The following is a 24,878-nucleotide window of genomic DNA, read 5'->3' on the forward strand; positions in this document are numbered from 1 at the left end:
TTTTGTTGTTTGAAAAATATAGTTGTGGATTCGTTAAATCTGGCTTGAAACAAATTATTTATAATAATCTTTCTTTGTTTTACATTTATATTTGTTATCATTTCCTCATTTCTAAATATGGTTTAGTTTTTTCTAAATATGGTCACCCAAATTATAAAGGCGACCAAATGGGATCAGCTGTTTTCGCTACCGCTCTAATTCTGTTTAAGTAGGCGAAATAGTTGGGCGAACGGTGACCGACAGCATCGCCCAATTCGGCGAAGTTTGCCGTTCGCCGGTATTGTATTTCAAGCATAACGTCTACTGGAAATTCAGCATGAGTCCAAGGCGAATTCATATAAGGTGGTATCAATTCAACAAATACAACAATTACTTGTATTTTGTTTTTGCTTTTAGCTGGTGATTGTCAAATTTCAGCTATTCTTCTCCGAATGAAAAAGGGCGACAGAAAATACAAACACTCTCACGTTTTCACTCACTCACTAGCAAAATATAAAAATTTGACAATCAAACGCTACACACAGCTGATTTAACAACACCACCTTATATAAATTCGCCTTGCATTTCTTTTCTTGGTAGAAATTAGCCACATACAGAACTTTATTCAAATATGAGTTTGAATAAAGGTCTGATCTCGAATTTTGGAAAGAAGGCAAGCACATGTGGAAAAGGAGTCTTGAGGTTTTTATGTTGATAAGAATGAAATTTCGATCAATATTACTTCTACTACTACTACTTAAAAAAAGGTCTGAAACGAACTCGACTGTTAGTTACATGATTTGGCAACATGGATCCTAATCATAAGTGATAGCCTTTCGGCCTTTCAACTGCGAGATTAAATCATGTCTAGCTCTTGATTGCATGGAGTAACCTTAATCCTCTACAATGACATCAAACTATTGTGAATACCAGGTCATATCGGAATGGAGGAAAACGAAGTACCTGACAAATTAGCGGCCACTATTACAACGGGTCTTGAGCCTTCAATAGCGGAGAGCCCAAATAGAGAAAGCTACTAAGAGTAAATATCAAGCAAAGCTCATAAGAGGTCCGCCAGCGTTCCCACGACAGTCGGGTCTACGTAACCGGAACGGCCCAGATTTATATCTGGCCACTCCAGCAACACTCCCCAAAAAGTCTTTGGGGAATTTGTATGCTGCTACAACAAAAACAACAACAACAGAGCTCCTGCAGAATACGTGCCTAGTGGGAGGATATAGTATTAGGATATTTCCACTCCCAGTCAGTTTAAAGAAAAAATTTTACTTACAGCCCCATTCGATCATCCCCGAACAATCTTTGTCGCTTTTGTGATTTGCCCGAAGACACGCCATCGGCCTTTCACGCTGAATGTGATGCCGTTTCTATCGCTAAATGAGCATTGTAATATTGAAGAAGTTTTTTCACTCCATCCGAACCAAAATAGCGATGCGTCAAACACAACCATAGTTTAGTTCAAAAAAAAGTTAGGCGAAATGTCAACAAAGAATTGGAAGAAATTACTCGAGTTTATACTGTGAAATACCCGGAAAGAAATTTTATGGATTACAAGCGTGTATCAATCGTTCGTTGGTCAAATGGAATTTATATCTGAAAAAATTGTCACATTTTAACAGCCTTAGAAATAATCGTATAATTTTTTTATTTGAAATTCCTTCTTTTTGTTTATGTTTTTTCCCTAAATATGTTTTAATTACATATTTACTTTTAAGGTAGCAATCAGAGGCTAAACCGGTCAAAAGATTTATAGATATTCGGATACGTGTGGCATTAAGCATAGATCAGCTTAATTTGAAAAAAATTAGCTTTTTATTGTATTGACTGCATAACAAATGTGTATTGATATTTCGAGTTGCAATGAATTTCCACTAGGCATTGAAATGACAAGAAACAAACTTAATGACAACTTTTATTGCAAGTAAAACTTTTGCCATTTAATTCGAAGTGGAAATCCGGCATTATGGAAGTTCTAGTGAATATTGAGTTAAAAGTTTTGATTTCTTGAAAAATAAATTACTAGAATAGTCGTTGCCCAAATGAAAGTTAAGCGCAATTACCAGGTAAGCCTAAAATTAACTAAATCAAATTACATACATATGTCAAAATATATAAGCAAAGCTTAAACGAAAAGCCAAGAGCAGAAAGTATAGAATGTATCATATATTTATGTAAACGATGCTTGCTGATTGTATTTGCGAGTATATGCAAATATTTCTGAAGGCCTAAGTATTTAAGTAAATTAAAAACACAAGAGCAGTGATTACCAGGGTTGCTTCTCAGGTGTTGAAAATTTTCAAAACGAAAGCGACAATGTCAAATCTGACAGATGTTACAATATTTCATACTTAAGTAGTAAGCCGTGTACTCTCTGTTCTCCAAAATAAGCAAGTAGTATAAGAATATAGCTTAAAAAGCAAAACAATAAAACATATCCTGCCCAGGCTTTACATTTTACAAATAAATACCAAACTCTACATACAATGTTTTCTGTATACATCTGGAAGCGTTGTGGCAACAAATGAACAAACGAACTGACATAAACCTAACTATATCTGTGCCCGTCAATTAAAGCGCTATTTCATAGGGTTCTCAAACAATATTTTAACGATTAACTAGCCACAGGTGTAGTTTAAGTTGCACCTAATAGAAGCTTAATAAAAATATAAAATTTTGCAAAGGAAACTTATTATTTTTTTAATTAATGGTCAAACCTGCTTAGTAATACAAGCTACTTTAATTAACAGGCTTAGATATTTCGATGCGAAGTACCCTACCAGAACATATTAAGTCGAAAGTTTCCAACACGAACATTCTCAGTAAAAAAAAATTAGATCATCCAAATATTAATTTTAGATCGCTTATTCGCGTGCAATGGATTACTACACAAATCTCCGATCCATGTGCATTTTATACTCCTTTTTAACAGTGCATGTCCTTACGGGCGAGACGCACTCCTTTTGAGCTCCTAACGGAAGACAGAACGGAAATATTCTTTTGAGCCTTTTTGACCTCCGAAACGACAAACAAAGGAAGTCATCTTCCTATATTCGTCAACTCGTTAAATACTTCAAAACGGATTCAATAAGCATGGAATAATACAATTTTTGGAGAAAAAAAAATGCCTCGCTTAACGCGCCAAATGGTTAAACAAGTTATTCATTACTCCTTTATTGTTCGATTTTGGTATTAATCCATACATTTTTACACTCGGTTAGAAGTGTAGAGAAATTCACACGTACATTAAAATGCACAATAGTATACGGTATTATTTTTACGAGGTAAACTACCCATAAATAATGGGTATTAACTCTGGTATTTACCCAGTCTGTTCTGGTAGGGGTACTAACAGATCAAAGTGTTTTTTTTTTTTTTAATACATGTAGATGTGGGATGTATGTATGTATTACAAAACAAAAGCAAACCGAATTGAGGCATCCACGCTGGAAAATTAAAAAAAAAAAAACCCCCCATACATTCACCTCACCCATCGCGCTTGCTGTGTTACATACGTTTGCTGCTTCATACTCCATTTGTGCGAAAATACAGGTAACACGTACATATGTACATACGCCTTTACGTGCTCAAATTATAATTTTGTAATCTTTTTTCTATTTGTATTTATTGCGGCTGTAGTAAGTTTATTATTTTTACCTTTTGTTTGGCAGTTGTTTCACGTGTGTGCAGGTGTGATTTTAATTGTCCGAGGACTTTTGCTGCTTTCGAGAGATTCTTTTCTTGTTGCCAAATATCGGATTTCGAGTCACCCTAAACAATTTGATACACAAAACGTTTTGCAAAAAGCGAATACACAAAGTGTTTCAAATACATAGATTAACGAATAAACACGTTACAGGTGAACACAAAATATGTATGGATGTAAGTATGTAAATGGGAAGAAAAACAGATTATGTGTAGTTGTGTGCATGTATGTTTGTATGTATGTATGTATGTAAATCAGTAACTGCTGTGCTGATGTACACCATGGCACTCCCATACATAAATTTTCTTGCAAGCGGAAATTAGTGAAGTTAAAACCAAAAAAAAAATATATAAATAATAATAATAATTAGAAAAAGTAATTTGAAGTATGTACCCACAACTAAAATTATGTAATTATATGCGGTGAATTTTGTGCGCATTCAAATTAAGAGATGATTATTATCATTATGTTTTTTTGTTGCATGTAAAAAAGATAATTGCAAAAAAAAATTTAAAAAAAAATTATCTAGTTACTAGAAGATTTAAAAACAAAAATATAAATGCATATATTGCACTCCGTAAATTAAAGAAACTATACCCAAGTTTTATGTATTAATTTTATGAGTTTTAAGTATGCAAATGAGAAGTGGTGAAATTGCTGATGATTTTGATATGCAGTGATGTATTTGATGATTGTGGGTGGTGGTGACAAAGGTGCTACTGTAATTTACAACATACATTTATGTATCTATGGGTGATTTTGCCAAAGCAAACTGTACCGCGTGCACAACAACTACACCAAATAATTTATATAACTAAAGAGAGATAATAAAAACATATAACACCCGAAACAAAACCACCTCAAAAACTAAGAAGAAAACACAAACTGAATGACAAAAAACTAAGATATATCTACAAATACATACCTAACACACGAAAAATGCTTAGTGGATCTTGAAACGTTTGTTGAACAGGAAAAAAATTATTTGATATTTCAAATCTTGCAATTTTATTATTTTAACAGCATCCTTTGGAGATTAAAAAAAGTTGAAATCGCTACAAAGAAAATCTAAATCTAAGCTTTAGATCACCTTGCATTTAGATAACTATGACCAAGCTGCTATTAGTTCTGAAAATATTCGATTTCTCACCAAATCTAACAAAAATCCATAACCGGGGGCCATACACCTATCTGCATATGAACATCGATTAGCGAATGGTAGATGGAAAAGGGAGCACATATACAAGTGGGATGACAAGAAAAATCTGGACTGCTTTCAAATTAAATATAATAGATCTCAGGCTTTGATCTCAATTCATAACCTTATATCGCACTGGAAACGCACCCTAATAAGCGAATGCGCTATCCAAGAGCTGAAAGGACGAGGAAGAGAGGAAGAGTCTCAAGCTTTTCTCTCTCAGTGCCTTGCTCCAGCCTCCATAATTTTTTTTATTTTTTAATTATATCTGTGGACATATGACAAAACAACCTCTTTCAAAATTACACATTTTTCAGGAGAGCAAAAAAACATATTAAATGCTCTTCATAGCATAAGATTCTTACAATTAAGGAGAGATTTTTGTTAAAGCTGGACACGTATCAATAAACAAGCATTTTTCAATAAATTTTATTTATTTAAAATATATAAATTAGACCTTCAGTCAAATGCTCTTTCAAACAAAAAATCATCTTATCCCATGCAAGTTATTTTGTCAAATTGAGTTTAAGTAAAATAGTAAATGGTTTTTTGCCTTGGCTCAATACAAGTTTATTTTAGAAAGCAACTTTTTTAAAATACAAGTTCTTTTGCTATAATTTTTCCGTTTGAAATTTATTTAAATTCCAACTTATTCGAAAGAAGATCTTTTGTCAAATGCAATTTCGAAAAAATTAGAAAGAAATTGATAATTCATGCATACGATAGAAATCTTGGATAAATGGTCTTATCTCGAGAGAAATATACCCAGATATGTACATACCTATGTACGACCGAATTTCAAATAGAATGGCAATGGCGTTATGGAATTGGCAAAGGTGGAACCGATTAATCGGCATCGATTTCGGCTAGTATCGGCACACAATATTCGACATCGGACATCGCCCTATTTTGGCCGATTATTTGAACTTTCTTTTCCCATGTATAGTACTTTATTCAGGTGAATTCTCTGTTTTAGCCTCAAATTTTATCGGCTATAAAATGAAGAAATTATTATATTTCCGCACTGGCAGCTGATTTTGTTAGCAGCGGCATCGGCAATTAATCATTCGTGATTCAAACGAACTTCGTCGTCGATTTGATTGTGTGCAATCGCGTATACTTCAGTGTGTTGTAATTTTGACAGCGTACTTTTTTCCGACGAAGTTCCCCCGTCAGCGAATTTATTTTGTTGCATACTTATACTCTGAGAACAAATCGACATTTAAATGTAGCTATAGTTACATGCATAAACATATATGATTGAGTAATTAATAGGGCTGTGAGAGCACGGTTAATTTCAAGATGTGTGATTAAAACGAAAAAAGTAAGAACAGAACCGCATGACCAATCGGTTGGAATTTGACCAGCCTTCTGAGACCGAATCACTGATCAGAAAAGGGTTGGCTTGTGAAAATAATTTACTATTTGTTCCTTTTAGTAGGAGGATTTTTCGCACTTTTTCCTCCTTTTAGTAGCAAAATGATGCACTTTTGCTGCAGATGCGTGCAAAGGAGTAAAATAAACTTATTGCCTTGTTTGCTTTTAGAATGAAAAAAACATGCATTTAACAAAAATTTGGCAAAAATCTCAGAAGAAAGAATACTAAAAATTTCAATTAATGTTGAATTCTACCGTTCATTTAGGGCTATTTTTTGCATTGAATACGCAGAAATTTTTCTTATCAAAGTTTTGAAAAATATTTGAAGTTTTGTAAAATTAAAAAAACTGGACACACAGCCGCTCTAAAGAGTCGTTTAATGATTACTTAAGGCGTTCCTCAGTAACGATTTGAAACATTCCCTCTCAGAGTCAGTTAATGATTCGTTAACGGTATTTAATGAACATTACAGTAAAGTAAAGAACATTTTAAATTTCGCTAACGTTGCTGTAACGGTCGCAATGGCCCAGTGTTCAGAGCACTGGCGAGTGATCTGAGTTCAATCCGCGGCAATGGATTTTTTTTTTAATAATTTTTTTTTTTAATTCTTAACTTTTATTGTTAAAAAATAAATATTTTTTAATTTCATTTAATGTTTAGAAACTTTTTTTAATTAATTTGTTTCTTTTTAATTCTCACAAATTTTTAGTTTTTATTGTTTAAAAAAAAAATATTTTTTTAATTTCGTTAAATTTTTAGAAAACTTATTGCTAGATAAATTCAATTCTTCATTCGAAATACGAGCTTTCAAGATAGTTGCTGGAATAGAAACGACTTTCGTCTTTCGAAAGACTGATGCCTAATATATACCTAACAATAAACAACGAATTATAACTTCAAGTAGTAAATCCTCAACAGTTTTGTTATTTATTTTGTACCCCCTTTCACTTTAAACAAAATTTACTTTGACTTGAGTAAAACGAGCTCCTAATTGCATGATGGCAAGCGCGAGGAAATTCAGATCGCAACTCGATGTTACACATCCTATCATACGGATGGAGGCAGGCCTCGAAACTTATTTTGTTTTAAATACTAAGCCCAAATCTTAAAACACACAAAAATAAATACGCTAAATGTGGGTTGCTGCATTTAAGCAGTGTTTACAGTATTTGTATTTAGTTCGTTATATGGGGCGTTTAAACATGCGTGAAATGTGTAATAAAATGTACACAAATATTATTTACCAGCTTCTATTAATAAACCACCCACCCCCTCGAATGTCTGTACATACAAATGCATATATTTTCGTACGTTAAATCGCCGACCTTGTCTAGGTACGTACTAACAAAAAAAAAAACAAAAACGTCACAGTGAAGTCTAATTACAATATTGCACAGTTGTGAAACAACTACTAAACATTTATGTATACGTTTTTAACATTTTAAAGTATGTATTTAAAAGTAAATTTGCAAACCAAACATTCGTTTTTTATAAGAAAAAAGAAAATGTTTTAAAAATTAGTGCAATCATGCTAATCGAAAATGCATAAAATAAACTAAAAATATGTTGCACAAAACAGGCACAAACATACGGACGTAGTATAAACACAGAACATGCTTAATTAGTAAAATACGTTTGGCTATACGATTTTTGTCCCGTAAAGATTAAGTGGCTTTAAATCGCACTATTTTTGTGATATCTACAACAATAAACATTTACATATTGAGTAAGTAATTTTCAAACACATATTTAAGGCTTGCATTTATCGATCGGCTAACATAAAATATTTAACTCTTGCAAATGTACAACATTGCAGCCTCAAGTAACCGTTAAGAGAGAACAATGATGTAAACTAACGATGAAGGTGATATTAAATCGCTTTGTCATAATAGTTTTAAAGTTTACCTCAAATAGGTTTAGTTACAAACTGAATGGAATTTAAATGTATGTATGCAGTATATAAATAAATTTAATAAGTTCAATAGTATTTATGCAAGAAAAAAATGTTGTAAACGCTTTATTTAGAGATGAAACACAAAGAGTAAGTAAAGTTAAAATTAACAGCCAAAATGAGATATGTATGCAAAACAACTTGAGCAAGTCAATGTTATAATTTGCGTATGCGGTAAGTATTATTCGTAAATCAGTTTGAAAACAAATGTAACGAAACACAAAAATAATTATGAGGGAATAGAAAAGGCAAATACCTCTTCTTTGCTCTCAATGCGGTCCTTAATGTGATTGCAAAAGACGGGTAGCAGAACGGCGCGACAATCGGGCGAGAGGAACAATTTGGAATCCACAAAGTCCTTGATGCAACCCATTTTCGACTGGGTCAAGCGGCGTGGCGGGAACTGACGCAAAATATTGACAATCACATTGCTAAATGTGAAAGCAGCGTAAGAGAAACAGAAATATTTGAGAAATTATAGAACGCATAACGTCTTTCAGACTGCATACAGACCTTAAGCGCACCTCGTCGAATACCATCATTAAATCGGTGGCAATGATGTGCAAGTTTTTCAGCAGTGCTCCCTCAGATTTTAACAAATCCGTAGGGCAGGCAATCATTTTTATGAACATCTCCAGTAGTTCTAGAGGCAGCAAGGAAGTTATTAGCATTTAATTACTTCAAGTGTAAACTAATTAGAGCAGCAACACTCACCATGCAGTTTATTTGCGAAATCATCGTAATCCGAGTTGCCGTTGATCGCCGCGAAGAGCACACGTGAACGTATGACGAATTTCATAACATAATGCAAATATCTGGTGGTCTTGTAAAGCCGTTTCACCTCCACGCGCTCCTCAATTTCAATACCATCTGCAAACTTTTCAGTGGGCTCAATGGCTTCTCTGATATTACGTTGCAGCACATCAATTAGTTTGCTGTGCGTAAAGGAAGAGGAAAAGTGTTAGTACAAAATAATAAACAGTAAACGCAGTTACAGTTAAATTAAGGACACCTTTTTGCATTAAAAAAAAAAGTGCAATACTTACTCATAGGCCAGCGTCGCTGAGAAGCTCTCATTTATGTACACATCCAAAACGGTGAGAAAATGTTGATATTTCAGATCGGATACTGTCTCAATAAGATGTATAATACTCATGAAAACCAGCTGATCGTAACGTGCAGGATCGTCATTTTCAACCTACGCAGATTCACATTGCAATAAAATAAGGTGTACAAAAATTGAAAACACGCTTTACCAAAATGTTGAATAAGGCATCGAGTATGTCTTGCAGAAATTTCACCACCTCCTCGCCGGGCACATTTGATAAGGCGTTCAGTGACTCCTCCAGCGTTTCTTTGTGCGCCGACCAATTGAGCAAACCAAGTAGGCTCACTGAAAGACAGAAATGTCACTGAAATATATAGTACCTAAACACCATTTACGTATCTATCAAAGTACTCACCGCTTTGTGTCAATTTCGTGCTGCATAGATTAACGCAAATTGCCAGCTGATCTTTGGGCAGCAAGGTTAGACCGCCCAGCGACGGCTTGGTGCCCAGCAATTCACCAAGCGTTGAGGTAAGTCCATGTAAATATTGGCGTTATTCTTATCATACTTTTTGTGATCGATCTTGTACACAGCCAGATTGTGTTGTCCTTGCTGAAGGCATAACAAAAACATAGCAGAAATTAAAACGCACTCATAGTGTGTGCTGCTGACTTACCAATATTGTCGTGCCATTGTCCTGCATTAATTTCACATACGACAGCCCGAATGGCTTCTCGGATTTGTCCTTCTGCTCGTTGGAGCTTCGATGTTTGAAGAGGAATTTCAAATGACACTGCTTGAATTCGTCAATAGGCACATGTATCTGCGATAAAAAAAAAATAATAATAGATATTAATAAACAAACACTTCAAGTGGATGCGCGCTTCTTTCTACCTTGAATGTTTCCAGCCACTTGGGCTTATCGTCGTGATAGTACACCACCGACTTGTACTCGTCAATGGGTGGATGTCCCGCGCCAATGCTCATCACGCCAGGCACAACCTGCCCCTGTTCATTGCACACATACACCGTCACTTCGACATTCTTCTCCGAGGTCTTCGCAATGCGCGCGAATTCCCCACCGCATATTGTCAAATACAGATCATTGCGTACATCGCCAGGCAATATAACCTCGGGAAAGCCCATTTTGCGCGCCAGCGGCACATTTGTGTGCAGTAGTCGCGGAAAATCCTCCTTAATTTGCTTGATGTCGCCCTGCAACACCTCAATGGTAACCGCCATTTTGGAGTCGATCTTGCCAATATCCTTGTTGGCGATCAGCTTGCGCAGCGTCCCATCCAGCGTATCCTTCTCGCACAGCATAAACGGCAAATCCAAATTGCCACGAAAATCCTCCGGTTTATGCAGTATCGGTGTGAGATCTTTGCAGGCGACACCAAATGGACGCCGCATTATGTACTCAGTGTTGTTGAACGAGCCACTCGAACTTATCGAAAGTTGCGAGTGTTTCTTGCTTGAGGGTGTCAACATGGCAGTGGTTATGCTGGCGCGCTTCGAATCGTTCTCCTTCATTTCCATGGCACCTATGCGTATCGCATAGCAGACGAGGTACATTTTCGAGATACTCAGATCGTTTTTGCTGAGATCTGTGAATAGTACGCGATTATTGTCGAATTGATCGATGTCGCGTGCGATGCCCGTACGCGACCATTTCACAACATAATTTTCGCTTATCGGCTTATGTGATTCGCCGTCGAATAGTGTGAAGAGGAGGTCTGAGTCCTCTTGGAACTTGCAGACGAATGCGTTTACATGCAGCAGGATATTGTGCGAGTATTTGTTGAGGGGACGCGGGGAACGTTGAATAGTTTGCGGGCGCTATAAAACAAAATGCAGAATAATAAAATTACTTATAATACAGAAACGAATTATGAAAGTTATTTTGTACGCATTTATGCAATTTTTTTCACGCAGTCTCTCTTCCATACAAACAATTTTTTTTCGAAAATACCTTATATGGAAAAAATGCAAAACAACTTCAACAAAAAAAATTCTCAAAAATCAACGCGATTTTTGACTAACTCTGAACTTGCACTTTTTTTACTAGAATTTAATGGGCTGCAAAACTGCATACTCAAAAAACTCTCAAAAAATCTGATTAAAAAGCTGCAAATTTTGATGAAAATTTGCTGAATTTTCGCGAGTTTTGCACAAAGTTTAGGAATTTTATTTTTATGTTTTTTGTTGTTTAACCATATTTTTATACCAAATTGGCGAAAAAATATTAGAATAAAAATTTTTGTATATATTTTGAAAAATTTGCTGTGCCAATACCGGCAGTGTATATTTAAAAGTAAGAAAAAGCAAACGTTTTTGAGTTACATATCTGAAATTCAAACCCAAAGTGAAAGCTAGTTAACCTCACTTAGTTCAAAGTCGGAGCAGAAAATAAATCAATCAGCTTAATTGATTTCAGAATATACACATATGTATGTATGTACATATAAATTTACAATAGGGTGCCTCACCATATTATATTTCAAGACTTCCACCAAAAATGTTTCGGAAAAATATTAAGATTCACAGACAGATCTAATTATTTTGATACCGTTGATGAAATAATCGAACATCTTTTAGGCAGACCTTTTACGCATAAACTTTTCGACCATATAAGGTATGTTTTTTAAATATTTTTAAAAACTGATTCTCTTTATAAAAAAAGAGACTTTTGCATATGTTTTCAAATGGATATAGCACGTAAATCTTAATATTTTTCCAAAAATCTTTTGGCGGAAGTCGCAGTGAACTGGATGAAGAAGTCTGACGAGCAGACGTGTTGATCTCCGGAATAGTAGCTATAACTTCTACCACGTATAAATTAGTGTAGTTTTTTCACATAATAATAAAAAAAAACGACCTCAAAATCGTTAAAAATTGTTAAATGGAAGTCTTAAATAAATTTTATGATTCCGATAGAAAAACAGTGCCGATTACAAAAAAAAGCGCGCGATTTCAAAAAAAGAAACAAAAAATTTGCCAAACCAGGCGATTGCCTTTTCGCATTATTCCGTGACACCTAAATTCGGCAAAAATTTTTATTTGCAAAAGTTTACTGATTTACTCATATAAAAATTTAAGATTACCGTTAATTTTTTTATGATCCAATGACCGGATCTAAACCACCTGTAAGACACAACCTTTCCGATAGAAAAAGAAATATCGCAATCGGTTGACGTGGTCTAAAGTTATGTGGTATAAAAATGAGTTGGAAAGGGCAATAATAAACAAACACATATAAATCATTTTGGAACTCGTTTGATAAGAGAAGATTAGAATTAAGGCTCATATAAGTCAACCTTCGCAGAAAGGGAAACAACTTCTTAAACCGTACATACATAAGTTTCGTTTAGGGCCAGTTCTTCAGTTTAAACGCCCTATCTAGCTGATTTAAACTATGTAAGATCAGCCAATCAAATGTCAGCCAGCTGTTCCATTTAAATTCAGTTTACATAACCAAATGAAAATTTTATGCAAATAATTTAAACAATAAATACCGCAACAAATTCATGCTAAATAATCATGTTTAACTATGCATTTTTTAAAGTAAATGTGTCAGTATGAAACCTACATTCGCTTTAATAATGCGATTCACCGCATTCATATGATGCTCATACAATTCTGTTGTGCATATCGTATTTGTATCCAGTATGTCGCCATTCTCGTCGCGCACCACCATATCCAAGCCCAACAGACTGTTTCCTGTGTCGATTTGCGATGTGGCCATCAGCTTCACTTTTCGCATCTCGTCAAGTGGCAAATTTCCCGATATGAGCAATGCGCGATTATTATTTAACTCGATCATTTTTGTGCGTATAGAATTGAAGTCGCGATGAGTGACCTGCAAAAAAGACGAAGAGAACAAAAAACCGAAAACAAGAGTTTACAACAGTCATAAGGTGATAAGTGTAGAAAAGTGGTTAGGCACTAAATTGTCACATTTCATGCGAATGAACAAATGATGATTGAATGAATGCGTGAATGAATGAATGCATGAGTGTTGTGCAAAATTTTAGCGATTAAATTTAAAAAACTAAAAATAAAAAATAAAAAAAATCGTTCAGCATTGTCAGCGCTGACAGCAGGGAGCGTTTACTCGTCATTGATGACGTTACTGCTGGCGACATTCTTTAAGTTGGGGTCAATTCAATTTACTTATGTTTTAACTGCTCTCCAACGCGAGCTGTTATTGTTGCACTCACCAAAAAATACTGCTTCAATATGGAACCCCACTCCAATAGAACTTTGGTGATTTCCTCAACGATCTCGGTACGCTTGATACANTTATTTAACTCGATCATTTTTGTGCGTATAGAATTGAAGTCGCGATGAGTGACCTGCAAAAAAGACGAAGAGAACAAAAAACCGAAAACAAGAGTTTACAACAGTCATAAGGTGATAAGTGTAGAAAAGTGGTTAGGCACTAAATTGTCACATTTCATGCGAATGAACAAATGATGATTGAATGAATGCGTGAATGAATGCATGAGTGTTGTGCAAAATTTTAGCGATTAAATTTAAAAAACTAAAAAATAAAAAATAAAAAAAATCGTTCAGAATTGTCAGCGCTGACAGCAGGGAGCGTCGCAGATGTTTTGCTCGTCATTGATGACGTTACTGCTGGCGACATTCTTTAAGTTGGGGTCAATTCAATTTACTTATGTTTTAACTGCTCTCCAACGCGAGCTGTGTTATTGTTGCACTCACCAAAAAATACTGCTTCAATATGGAACCCCACTCCAATAGAACTTTGGTGATTTCCTCAACGATCTCGGTACGCTTGATACAATACTCGTCGTTGATGATTGTGTAATCGCACAAATGTATGTAGGATTTCGGAAATATGCCGCGCTGATCTTTATATCTGCAATAATTATAGAAACAACAAAAAATTATAAGAAACCATAAAAAAATACATACAAACACATGAGAAATTAAAAATATTTGCCTTAATAAAAATGGACAGAATTAATAAATAAAGACGAGCTTTGCAGTTTATGACCACACATATGTATGTATGTATGTATGCATGTATGTATGTACATTCATATGACATAAATGTGACGCAATTGTTGATGGATTGTTGTACAAAAAAAAAAAATAAAAATAATTAAAAACAATAACAATAACCAACTAAATTATTAACCACAACAAAAAAAAGCCTGCTGGCAAGCGACAAATATGGGCACACATTCTATGCAATTGAGTACCAACAGATGGCGCACACTGGGGCAGTACACCCCCTAAAAAAAAATTGATGTGAGAATACTTTCTCCATATTGGTTAATTCGATTTTGTGTTGCATAAAATAGTTTTTGATACTTAACTTGCATTTTTAGTACTTGACTTACTTTTATCGGAATTATTTATTTATTTTGTTTTAGGAACGTCCTCGAATACATTATTTATTTAAGACAACAACTGTTAAAAATATAAATGCATTAGGTAGAATAGATCGAGTAACAATAAATATACGGTGCCGGACAAAAATATTGGCATAGAGCATTTTTCGTAATGTATACAAAGTTATTTACTTTAATTTCTTTTCGCTAACTTTTTACTAAAGTATATTTCATATTACATACAACAAAATAACAAAAAAAAATAAAATCTCTTAATTTTTCGGAAAACTCAGGTATATTCAACAAATTTGCAACTTTCTAATCAGATTTTTTGGAAAAATTGTAAGTATTTAGTTTTATAGCCCACTTTAATATAATAAAGTATAAGCTTGAAGTAGCCAGGACTTGCCGTTTACTTTTGGCAATTCTTTGTGTTGACCGGGCTGTGCATTTTCATACAAACAAAGTATTTTTCAAGATTTTTTTATAAAATATAATTAAAAATAATGTTCTTCATAGAAACTGCTTTTTCTAATATCAGATATTTTTAGAAAAACATTCGATTCGAAAAAGTTTATTTGATGGCAGTTATGAGGGTATCTAGCCCCAGTGTGCGGTGGCGAGTTGAGCAATGTATGGGTTGTGGAAAATTGGTGTCCGCGGGGAATGATGAGGGGAAGCAGCAGACAACAACTGTAGATACTATATAAGCTTGCTGAGCTCGCTAAGGAGAGTTCCGCAAGTAAGCGGTGCGGTGCGACGCATGCGCAAGACAGCACCAGCATACATACATACATACTGCATAGTTAAATTTTGCACTGAACGGTTGATCTTTATTAAAAAGGTTAATATTTTCGTTAAAAAAGATGGCGGCGGCCCAGTTTTCTATACTTTATTTCAATGCAATTTTTGTGTATAACAACAATAACTTACAATTTTTGTAGTTGGCGACATTTTAACTAGTTTGTACAAAATTTATAAAAATTCAACAATTTTTTACCGAAATTTCAAACTTGACAAAAAAATATAAAAAATCAACCGAATTCCTAGCCGCTTGCACTTTACATGCTTACGAAAGTTTGTAGAATTGTTTTTAGTATTGCACAACGTTTGAAATATAAATTTCTTCTTGTTAAAGAATGGATCATTTTTATAAAAATTTATTAAAATTAAATAATAAAAAAATGAATAGTGAAAACTTGTCAATATGTGGATGGGGTATAATTGTGATAAGCACTATACAATAAGATAGACTTTTATAAAAACCTAAATCAATGATCAAAATATCGCTAAATTAATTAGTTGACCACAAGTGTAAATACATACTTACATACATATGCATACATCCATTCGCATGTATGTATGTATATACGAAATTTGGCAATGACTAGTACTTTCGCAAAATACTTATATGTACAATTATGGTAAAATGGAATGAGGAAAGTTTAGACGCCAAAAACGGTTAATTATTTTTCAGCGCTTAGGTTACGGTCATTAACCGAAAAATTGTTTTGGCTTCAAACTGGAGCTGAGCCAAAACAAAGCAGTCGTTTGTGTGGCATTTGGCATTAGAAAAGAAGAATTTAAACCGTGGATTATTTGAATGATTTACATTTGCATATTCGAACGTATGTATGTATGTACATTAGACTGCATCACCAAAAAAAAGTTGCGGTCTTTCCGCCGGGATTACAAAATTTATTATATTTTAAGACGTTCACCAAAATATTTCGGAAGAATATTAAGATTTAAGCGAGCTGCACCGATTTGAAAATACCTCAAAAAATGGAGTTTTTTATGAATAAAAATAATTTCTTAAAGAACTTTTTGAAAAAAGTCCCCTCAGATGACAAAACAGATTAGGCTTAAAAAATCTCCATAAAAATATTTAAAAATCTTTTCAACGGAATCGTAATAATGAGATTTTCGATGCTGTTTTTTTTACTTTTTTCAAAGATTAATTTACGTAAATCTTAAATAACTGGGCTAAAACTATTCTGATTTAGACTTTTGGGATCTCGGTAGAAAGGCATTTTCCCACTATTTTTATTTATGTGCAAAAAATTTCATTCGTGTCCCAATTTTTTTTTTTTCAAATTCCAACAAATCTTAATTCAACTTTGAATGATGTTCGTTCATCCTACCTTTTTCTTTCATTCTTTGAATGAGTTTATTAGCAAAGAAATAAAAAGGGTGAGAAAATACCTTTCCAATGATAACTCACAGGTCTAAATCGGAAGAGTTTAGGCTCAGTTATTCAAGTTTTTCTTATACCAATCTTTGAAAAAAGTTGAAAAACAGCATCTAAAATCTCATTATTACGATTCCGTTCAACATTTTATTTTTAATTTTATTTATGTAAATTTTTTGAGCTTCAACCGCTTTGTCATTTGAGGGAATTTTTTTCAAAAAACATGTTTAAGAAACTATTTGTATTCATAAAAAACTCCATTTTTGGAGGTATTTTCAAATCGGTCCAGCTCGCTTAAATCTTAATATTTTTCCGAAATATTTTGGTGGACGTCTTAAAATCTATTAGATTTTATAATTCCAATGGAAAAACAGTACCGATTTTTTTTTTGTATGGGGAGTGATGCAGTCTAATGTACATACATATGTATGTGAGAAGTTTTGAGGATTCTCAAAAAAAAAACATACATACATACATATGTAATTTTATGATAGAATTTTTTTGTGTAACCATGGTAAAAAATAGAATTGTAACGACAGACTAATTTTAGGGTGATCGATAATGCTAATAAAATCGATGACTATGCTAAATATAACAATATTAAAACAAATAATATATATATTGGAATAATCGATTAATAATAACACGGTTCTTGTTGTAGCCAAGATACGTACTCGCCTCGGAGCAGCAAAAAATTAACGACTATAGCAGAAGAGGCGACGTTCGCCATTCGACTCTCATACCTGATCTTTAAGAGCACTCTTTAACAAACCGATATACAAGTGGAAGAAGTAGTTGAGTTTCAGTGCCCGCGAAAGAAAAGCTGGTACAAAGAGGGATACATTGCTTCAGAGACAACAAAAAAAACGCCTCTGAGAACAGGCGCAACGCGAGCTATGTGAGATTAATATAGAGAGCTAAATAGGGAAGTGAGACATACGTTCAATAAAAAAGGAGTAGCGCCAAAACCCCATCAGCGCGAAAACCTTAAGGTGCTGATCGGAAAGAATATTTAAGGCGACTTGCGGAAGGTTCCAAGATAAGATTAAATTCCTGTAAGTGAAAACACGGCGATTTAGTGACCGTTGTCCAGGGTGTGCAAAAAATTATGAAGGTAATCCCTCCCCATTCCACACTACTGAAAGTAGTAGCCGACATGGGCCCAGGCAACCAGTCGAGGACGATGGAGTCAATGTACCACCAACTCCTGTCTGAATGAGCTGAAAAACAACAATCTGCTGAAACTGACGGCCTGCCACCTGAGCTATTCAAGTATGGCAACGAGGAGTTGAAGAATATATATAAAATTCAATACCCAATGAACCATCTCGACGTGAGGTTATGCTGCCCGGCCCGTAAAGGACTCACATAATCCGAATGCATATCTAACGTATTTGAGTATAAAAAGGTTTATCCACTCGGTGGATTTATTTGGTGTAGTATGTCTGTCGCTTTCCTTAAATAATAAATAAAAGTAAACAAATGAAAAAAACAAAAAACAAAAAAAAACAACAACCACATGATCAAGTCTAAATAGCAGCAGAATAGCTATCCTTGGTTGTAGTTGGGTTACATGTGAAAAAGTGGATAAAAGCAACAACAGCTTATAAGGCTTTGTAAGCTGGAGGTGCTGGCTCGAATCTGAATGAGCTCGATGAAGAGGTCTGATGAGGAGATGTGGCGATCTCTGAAATAGCAGTTTTAGCTTCTACCATTTGCAAACTGGTGTTGTTTTTTCCACAATAATTTTTCGCAAAAACGGCATAAGGTTCAATAATATAGTTCAATTTGTTTCGCTATCAGTTCTCTTTCTAGAGATATTAGATTTTATCACAAAAAAAAAATCATTTTTCACCCGGTGTGCTCTCCTCTTCCAACCAACCATCAACCTCTAGATGTTGTCATAATTTATTATAGTTTTACTTTTCTCAATAAAATAGCGCAATATTTCTTTTATGAATATTTACGATTCGGATTCGGAAGAAATGCTTACATAAATATTAGGGTGTTCTATTACTTGCCTTTTTCCAAAACCGGTTTTTCGAATTATTCGGTAGATTGCAATTTGAAAAAACCGGTTCCCTATTTTGAAATTAAGAAAAACTTGATAAAGCGGGTTTATTTTACATAGTTTTCATATGGGGAAAATGCTTATGTTGGTATGAAGTCATGACCGAAAACGATTAACCTTAGACATAGCTTTTATTTAGAAAAAAAAGAAAAGCAAAAACAAAATAAACAGCAGTGAAAAATTCAGGTTTGGTCTTATTTAAACATTGTTTAATACTTTATTGCAATTTTCTGCTTTTTTCGGATTTGAGTAGTGATCTTGCCGCCATAGCCGAGTGCTTAGATATGCCTACCGCTACTCGGTAGGTTCAGGGTTCAATTTCTGGTCCCATCAACATTAAAAAAAGGCGAACCTCACAAAGCACTTATTCACAGCTGGAGTAAAAAGTGCATATCTCTCCATGTAGGAGTTTCCCATAAACTGAAGAAAAACCTCAAAAATGAAAAGTGAAAAATTCGGTTTGTTCCGTAAAAAAATCGGGTTATTCGATATTAGAAAAATCAACATTCCAAAAAACCGCCATATATGTATATCCAAAAAACCGCTCGAAACCGGTTTGGAAAACCGAGTCAATCACCCTAATAAGCAGAGATAGTACATAAATAACTGTTCGCCAAAATAATAAAATCAAATTCCTGCCAACGTTTACACCCTCATTGATAAGCCGTGAGAAAAATATACAAAAATTCGACACGACGATGGCAGCCATATAAAAATATCAACTTTTACTCAATAAGTACCCATTCATAAAGACGTTCAATCAATTTCTATAATTTACCATTTCGTTTCATTTATTTATGTATTTGTCTGACCCATTCGACATGCTGAATGATTTTTTTTTTTATTTATGGGCATTTTTATTGCCATTTATTTTTCACTTTTATTGAATCACATTGTTGTCATTTCCGACCCCATAGGCCAGTCATGTCCAACACTTGTTTGTAAGCAAGCAAGTGTGCGTGCAATGTCTCCCAAGTGAAGCTACGCTGCTAGAGCGCCGCTGCTTGGGCTGGCATGGCATGGGTCAGCAGATGTATGAAAGAGGTCAGTGATATGCGTATACTCTGAAGCGGAGAATGTTTGAAGATTGAAATGAAAAAAATAAATGAAAATAAAAAATAATAAAAAAATGGGAAAAAAATAAATGAATCAACAATAGGAAACGAAAAATTTAAATGTCATGAAGAGCAAAGACGGGCGGGCAAACAGACTTGGAAAGCGTAGCGTAGCGACTTTGGGAGTCAACATGAAATACGTGATAAGCACCAAGTCGCACCAAGTTTAGTAACGATTTTCCACGCTTGAAACTATGCATTTACTGCTAAGAAAACTCAGCAGAATTTATCAAGTCTTGAAAGGCTGGAGGAGGGAAAAGGGTCACTAACGACCGATATATGTATGTAGGCACTGCGCACTTGCGTAGATAAAATACCGCGACACATACATACATACATACATACATACATATTTATGTATCTCTATGTACAGTGTACAAACATAAATTCATACATACATACGTATTGAGAAGTGACAAACACAGCAAAGAATAAAATTCATAGATAACAGCCATGGTCAACCATTTCTTGGTGTGAAATCTATGTTTATTTAATTGTGCGATTTGATAAGAAAGAAAAAAATAAAGATAACAATGAGATCAGAATATAATACAATGTGGCGTACTGAGAAATGGTGGATTGATACTTATAACGCAGAAGTAAGTCCAAAAGTATAGAAAGGCGGCGGCGTTGATTCGCGGCAACTCGTAAATTCGGAATTATTCCTAAATTTAAGGCACATCGGGGGTATTTTCAATGATAATTCATAGAAATTTAAAAAGAACTTATTTGAGTTGGTATGCTGACTGCATTACCGACAAAGAGCTAGTAGATGTGCAGGCCAGTTTTGTATGTTATCTGCATTCTACGCTCTCTGAGCAAACAAAGTCCACGGTAGCCAAATAGTCAGAACTTTATACTACAGCTCAGTAGGACCCGGAATCGATCCCCACTACGAGCAATTGTAGAAAATCATTTTTTTTTTTTTTAACCGGCTTGAAAAAACGGAGGAAGGTTAGCTATTCGTCGGAATATATTTTTTTTTTTTTATGTATGTACATATGTTACCGGATAACTTTGGGCCACGCAAACCGTTTTCGATAATTCTGATGAAGAAATTAACAATACTCGTAAATTTTTATATGAGCATTGAAGTCGGTTTTGTTTGTTTTCTTAAAAAACGGGAGCTAAAAAAAAAAATTAAATTTTGCAGGCCGTTGGATTGAATCCACGACCTTGAGCTAGCTTAATGCGCAATGCTTATGCCTATCAGCGTACAATTTTGATCAGATCAACTGCGTGCTATAAGATCTGCAACAGACCGGAGATGAAAATTCACAAATGTTTGCAATCGTCTGACGGCGAATATACACATGCCTTTCTATAGAGAGTTATACAAAAATATGTACTAAGACGTTTCACAACAAAAATCTTCTTTTGGCTGTATATGTATTTACTAGGGCTGTGCGATTAATTGATTACTCAAAATTTTAATTAATCATAAAGTAAATAACTCAGTTATTCGATTAATTAGAAGTTATGATTAATCAAAAGTTCAGTTACTCGAGTAATCAAGATTTTTGATTAACCAAAAACAAAAATATTTGAGTAATTTGCCTTATGATTAATCAACACTTCGAGTAAAATGAGTAATCAACATTTCAACTCTTTACATATGTATAAAATAGTTAAAGTTCCTTGATACTTTGAAAACAACGTTTCTGTTTTCAAAAATTAAAACGAAATTTTTTTTTCATATACAGAATGTAAAAAAGAAAATAAGCATTTTCCAAAGCAAACTCTTTTAAAGAGCAAAATTATTTTTTTGAGTAATCATATTTCAAGTAATTCGATTAATCATCGTTTTGAGTAATCAAAATCGTGATTACTCGAGTAATTGATTAACCGAATAATTGATTAACCAACTTGCTCGAGTAATCGAATAATCGCATAGCCCTAGTATTTACGCAAATATAGTGTGTTGCACATAGCCACAGATATCCATTGAAACTCGGCCGGGGTGTTTCTGCAATGCATGTCTAAGAATTCGAAATATTAGGGGTATTCTCTGAGTCTGGCAAAGCCCTTGCACGGTGCACGGATTACACGGTTTGCAAAGCTGTCCCATACGAAAACCGGTTTTAACCGTGCAATCCGTGCAATCTGTGCACCATGCAAGGGCTTTGCAAGACTCAGAGAATACCCCTATTGTGTTAAACGTGCAACATGCACAGCGATTCCTTGAAGGAATTTTACGCTCTGTACGCGTATGTGTACATATACGCATGCGAAGTGAATGTTTCGGCATGTTTCTTGCCTATTCAGATAATCGACGATAAGAGGGAGGCCAGGGGGTATTCAATGTGGAAACAGCTACTGCAAATAGAGGCGTGGAATAAACATATGTTTGCACACGTTGCAGGGATAACAACTACAAGTAGCGCTGTTAGAGAACTATATAAACACATACATATGTATGTATATTATGCATTTGAGGCATTGGAAATGATTTACGGCACCGGCATTGTACGCAGAATTAAAACTGTGAGAACGGAAGCTACTATTGGGCAATTTTTATGAAAAACTATTTAAAATAAATATTTTAACATATTTAGCTAAGTATACAAATTTATAAATGATGATGAATGGCTTCTGTCTCTTCAGGTCAAAGGTTTTTCGGAGTGAAAAGTAATAACAGATTGGGTTTCATCTTTGCCAGGGACAAGATACGGATGGACGGCAGAGTCTTTCGAAGCTTTCAAAGTTGCTAAATGTGATCGACTTTTTCCAGCACTAACAAGGAAGTATTGGGGATATCATTGATACTCGTAACTGCATATATAGGAATAATAAATGCTCGTCATATTTATTACTCATGCGCTTGTCTTATCTCAATGAATTGGATTACATACATATATCCGTTTAACAGGTTTTCAGAAAATAATAATAATTTAATATATCGAAATAAAGGGAATCTTAAATCAAAATAATTCACTTACCTCTGCTTATAGCCATAATACCAATGTGTTGTCTCCTTTAGTACTACAACCGTATCGCCTACATCGAGACTCAAGCGGTGTGGCTTTTCTTCCTGATCGAAATTGCACTTCGCTAAAAAGAAAAAGAAAGCACAAACAATACGGAAATTAGTTTTAATGCAACAACAATAAAATGTTTGTGTTTCGAATTTTCACAAATTCACAAGCGATTGCGACTAATCAGACAATACACAGAGAACAGCGTTCTTTGTTAGAATTTGATGTGTAAATATTTAAGGTTAGGTTGAAAAACTAACCATATCGATTTGAATAGAGTGTAAGCACTTTTAATAAAATAGCAGCTGATTCAAGAAATTAGTCTGCTTAAGCTATAAACCACATTTTTTTTCTATAACAAAAAAAAAACTTAAAAACCAAAACGTATAAACAACCTAAGCGTTTTGCTGACACGTCGCTACTAAATAATTGCGAAGAAATATTTCAGTCTGTTCGGAAGCTATGAAACAGATTTCATATTTGTGCTCAAACGTAGATTAAAAAAACAAAAAAAACCTGAGTTACTGCATATAGCAACAACAGCGACTGCAGAGGTGTAGAAAATAGTTTAGCGCACTTAGCTGCCGATGGTTTGAGCTTCGAATTAAAAAAATTATTGAGCGCAATGTGGGAGATTTGCTTTAAAACGCCAACGAACGAACGTGCGAAATCAGTGGGAAATTCATTCAAGCGTTTACCTTCGCTTAACTTCCATGCGAGCGTGTATGGTTTTGTATATACATATAAATTTTCAAATTTCGTTATGCGCATTTGCTGTTGTTGTACCTCGTAATGGGGGTGAAACTAATAGATTTACTGATAAAAATTATATTTTGCAAACAACGAAATAAATTTCGACACAAATGATGTCGTAGAGGGATGGTGAGTGTGCGTGTGTTTGTGTATATATGTAGGTTTGCAGTTTTGCAATTGGCATATGCAAATTACACGTACGAATATAGTTCGCCATTTCCTGTGTCCGCACACACGGCGTGGGGTGTTGCGGTATCAATGAACTTGCAAGGTGACGGCTGAATGGGTGTTAAATATGAATGAAACAATAACCGTAACTGGAACGATAACCACGTGAAAAAATATTGCAATTTATGCTGGCATAAGTAAGTGCTTGTGTTAATACGTTTTGTACCCGCTCATACCCGCTTAATGGGTTATTTATGTTTTTTTGTTTGTAGTTTTGCAAAGGAAGGGGTGTTTAGCTACATGCGTGCCAACCCTCGGGTCTTTAATTTATTATTAACTGTTTGATGTTTTCTTTTTCTGAAGCGTTCTAATACATATGTACATATGTATATTAGGGTGTCTCAACAAACAAAGCTGCGCTTTTCCACCCGAATTATAAATATTTCGGAAAAAATATTAAAGGAATTCATGAAACGTCGCAAAGTTGTTGCAAATGTCGCATTTGTTGCAAAATTTGCCGCATGGCGAAACAGCTGATTACTTTTGTATGCAAACTTTCTTGCGACAAAATTGCAACACTGCCATATTATTTGAGCTGGCAACCATTCATTGCAAAGTCAAAGGCTTCAAGAAAACGTATATCAGTTCGTTTTGGCTGCTTCGAGATATAATTGTAAAAAACCTTTCTTTTTCACTTATGCGCGGCATTTTGAAAAAAGTTGACATTTGCAATCCGGAGTTGCCATAACTCGTCCATACAATTTGGTTGGTAACGTTGCCATTTCGCCAAAAATGCCACTTTGCGACGTTTTATGAAACGCACTATTAAGATTGACGTGAGCAGTACCGATTTCAAAAAATACCTCCAAATATCTCATTATTTTGATTTCGTTGATAAATTTTTAAAAATTTGTATGCCGACCCCTAAGTTTAAACTCTTCTGTCATCTAAGTTGATATTTTGGAAAAA

General features: G+C 34.5%; 1 protein-coding gene across 1 annotated transcript in view; it reads right to left on the bottom strand.

The window, feature by feature from the left end:
* Positions 1-1,121: 1,121 nt before the first annotated feature.
* LOC108367422 (dedicator of cytokinesis protein 1-like) overlaps positions 1,122-24,878 on the bottom strand; it is a 49,255-nt gene continuing 25,498 nt past the window's right edge. The window contains 13 exon segments of the mRNA XM_017622028.1: positions 1,122-3,765; positions 8,484-8,658; positions 8,741-8,870; positions 8,942-9,162; positions 9,274-9,425; positions 9,484-9,620; positions 9,691-9,804; positions 9,807-9,888; positions 9,953-10,099; positions 10,171-11,115; positions 12,866-13,135; positions 14,002-14,158; positions 22,953-23,064. Coding sequence (XP_017477517.1) covers positions 3,619-3,765; positions 8,484-8,658; positions 8,741-8,870; positions 8,942-9,162; positions 9,274-9,425; positions 9,484-9,620; positions 9,691-9,804; positions 9,807-9,888; positions 9,953-10,099; positions 10,171-11,115; positions 12,866-13,135; positions 14,002-14,158; positions 22,953-23,064 — 2,789 coding nt within the window. The 3' untranslated portion in view covers positions 1,122-3,618.

This window comes from Rhagoletis zephyria, unplaced genomic scaffold (genome assembly GCF_001687245.7).
Source record: "Rhagoletis zephyria isolate East Lansing unplaced genomic scaffold, Rhagoletis_zephyria_1.1 Rzeph_scaffold_02678, whole genome shotgun sequence".
NCBI lineage: Eukaryota > Metazoa > Arthropoda > Insecta > Diptera > Tephritidae > Rhagoletis > Rhagoletis zephyria.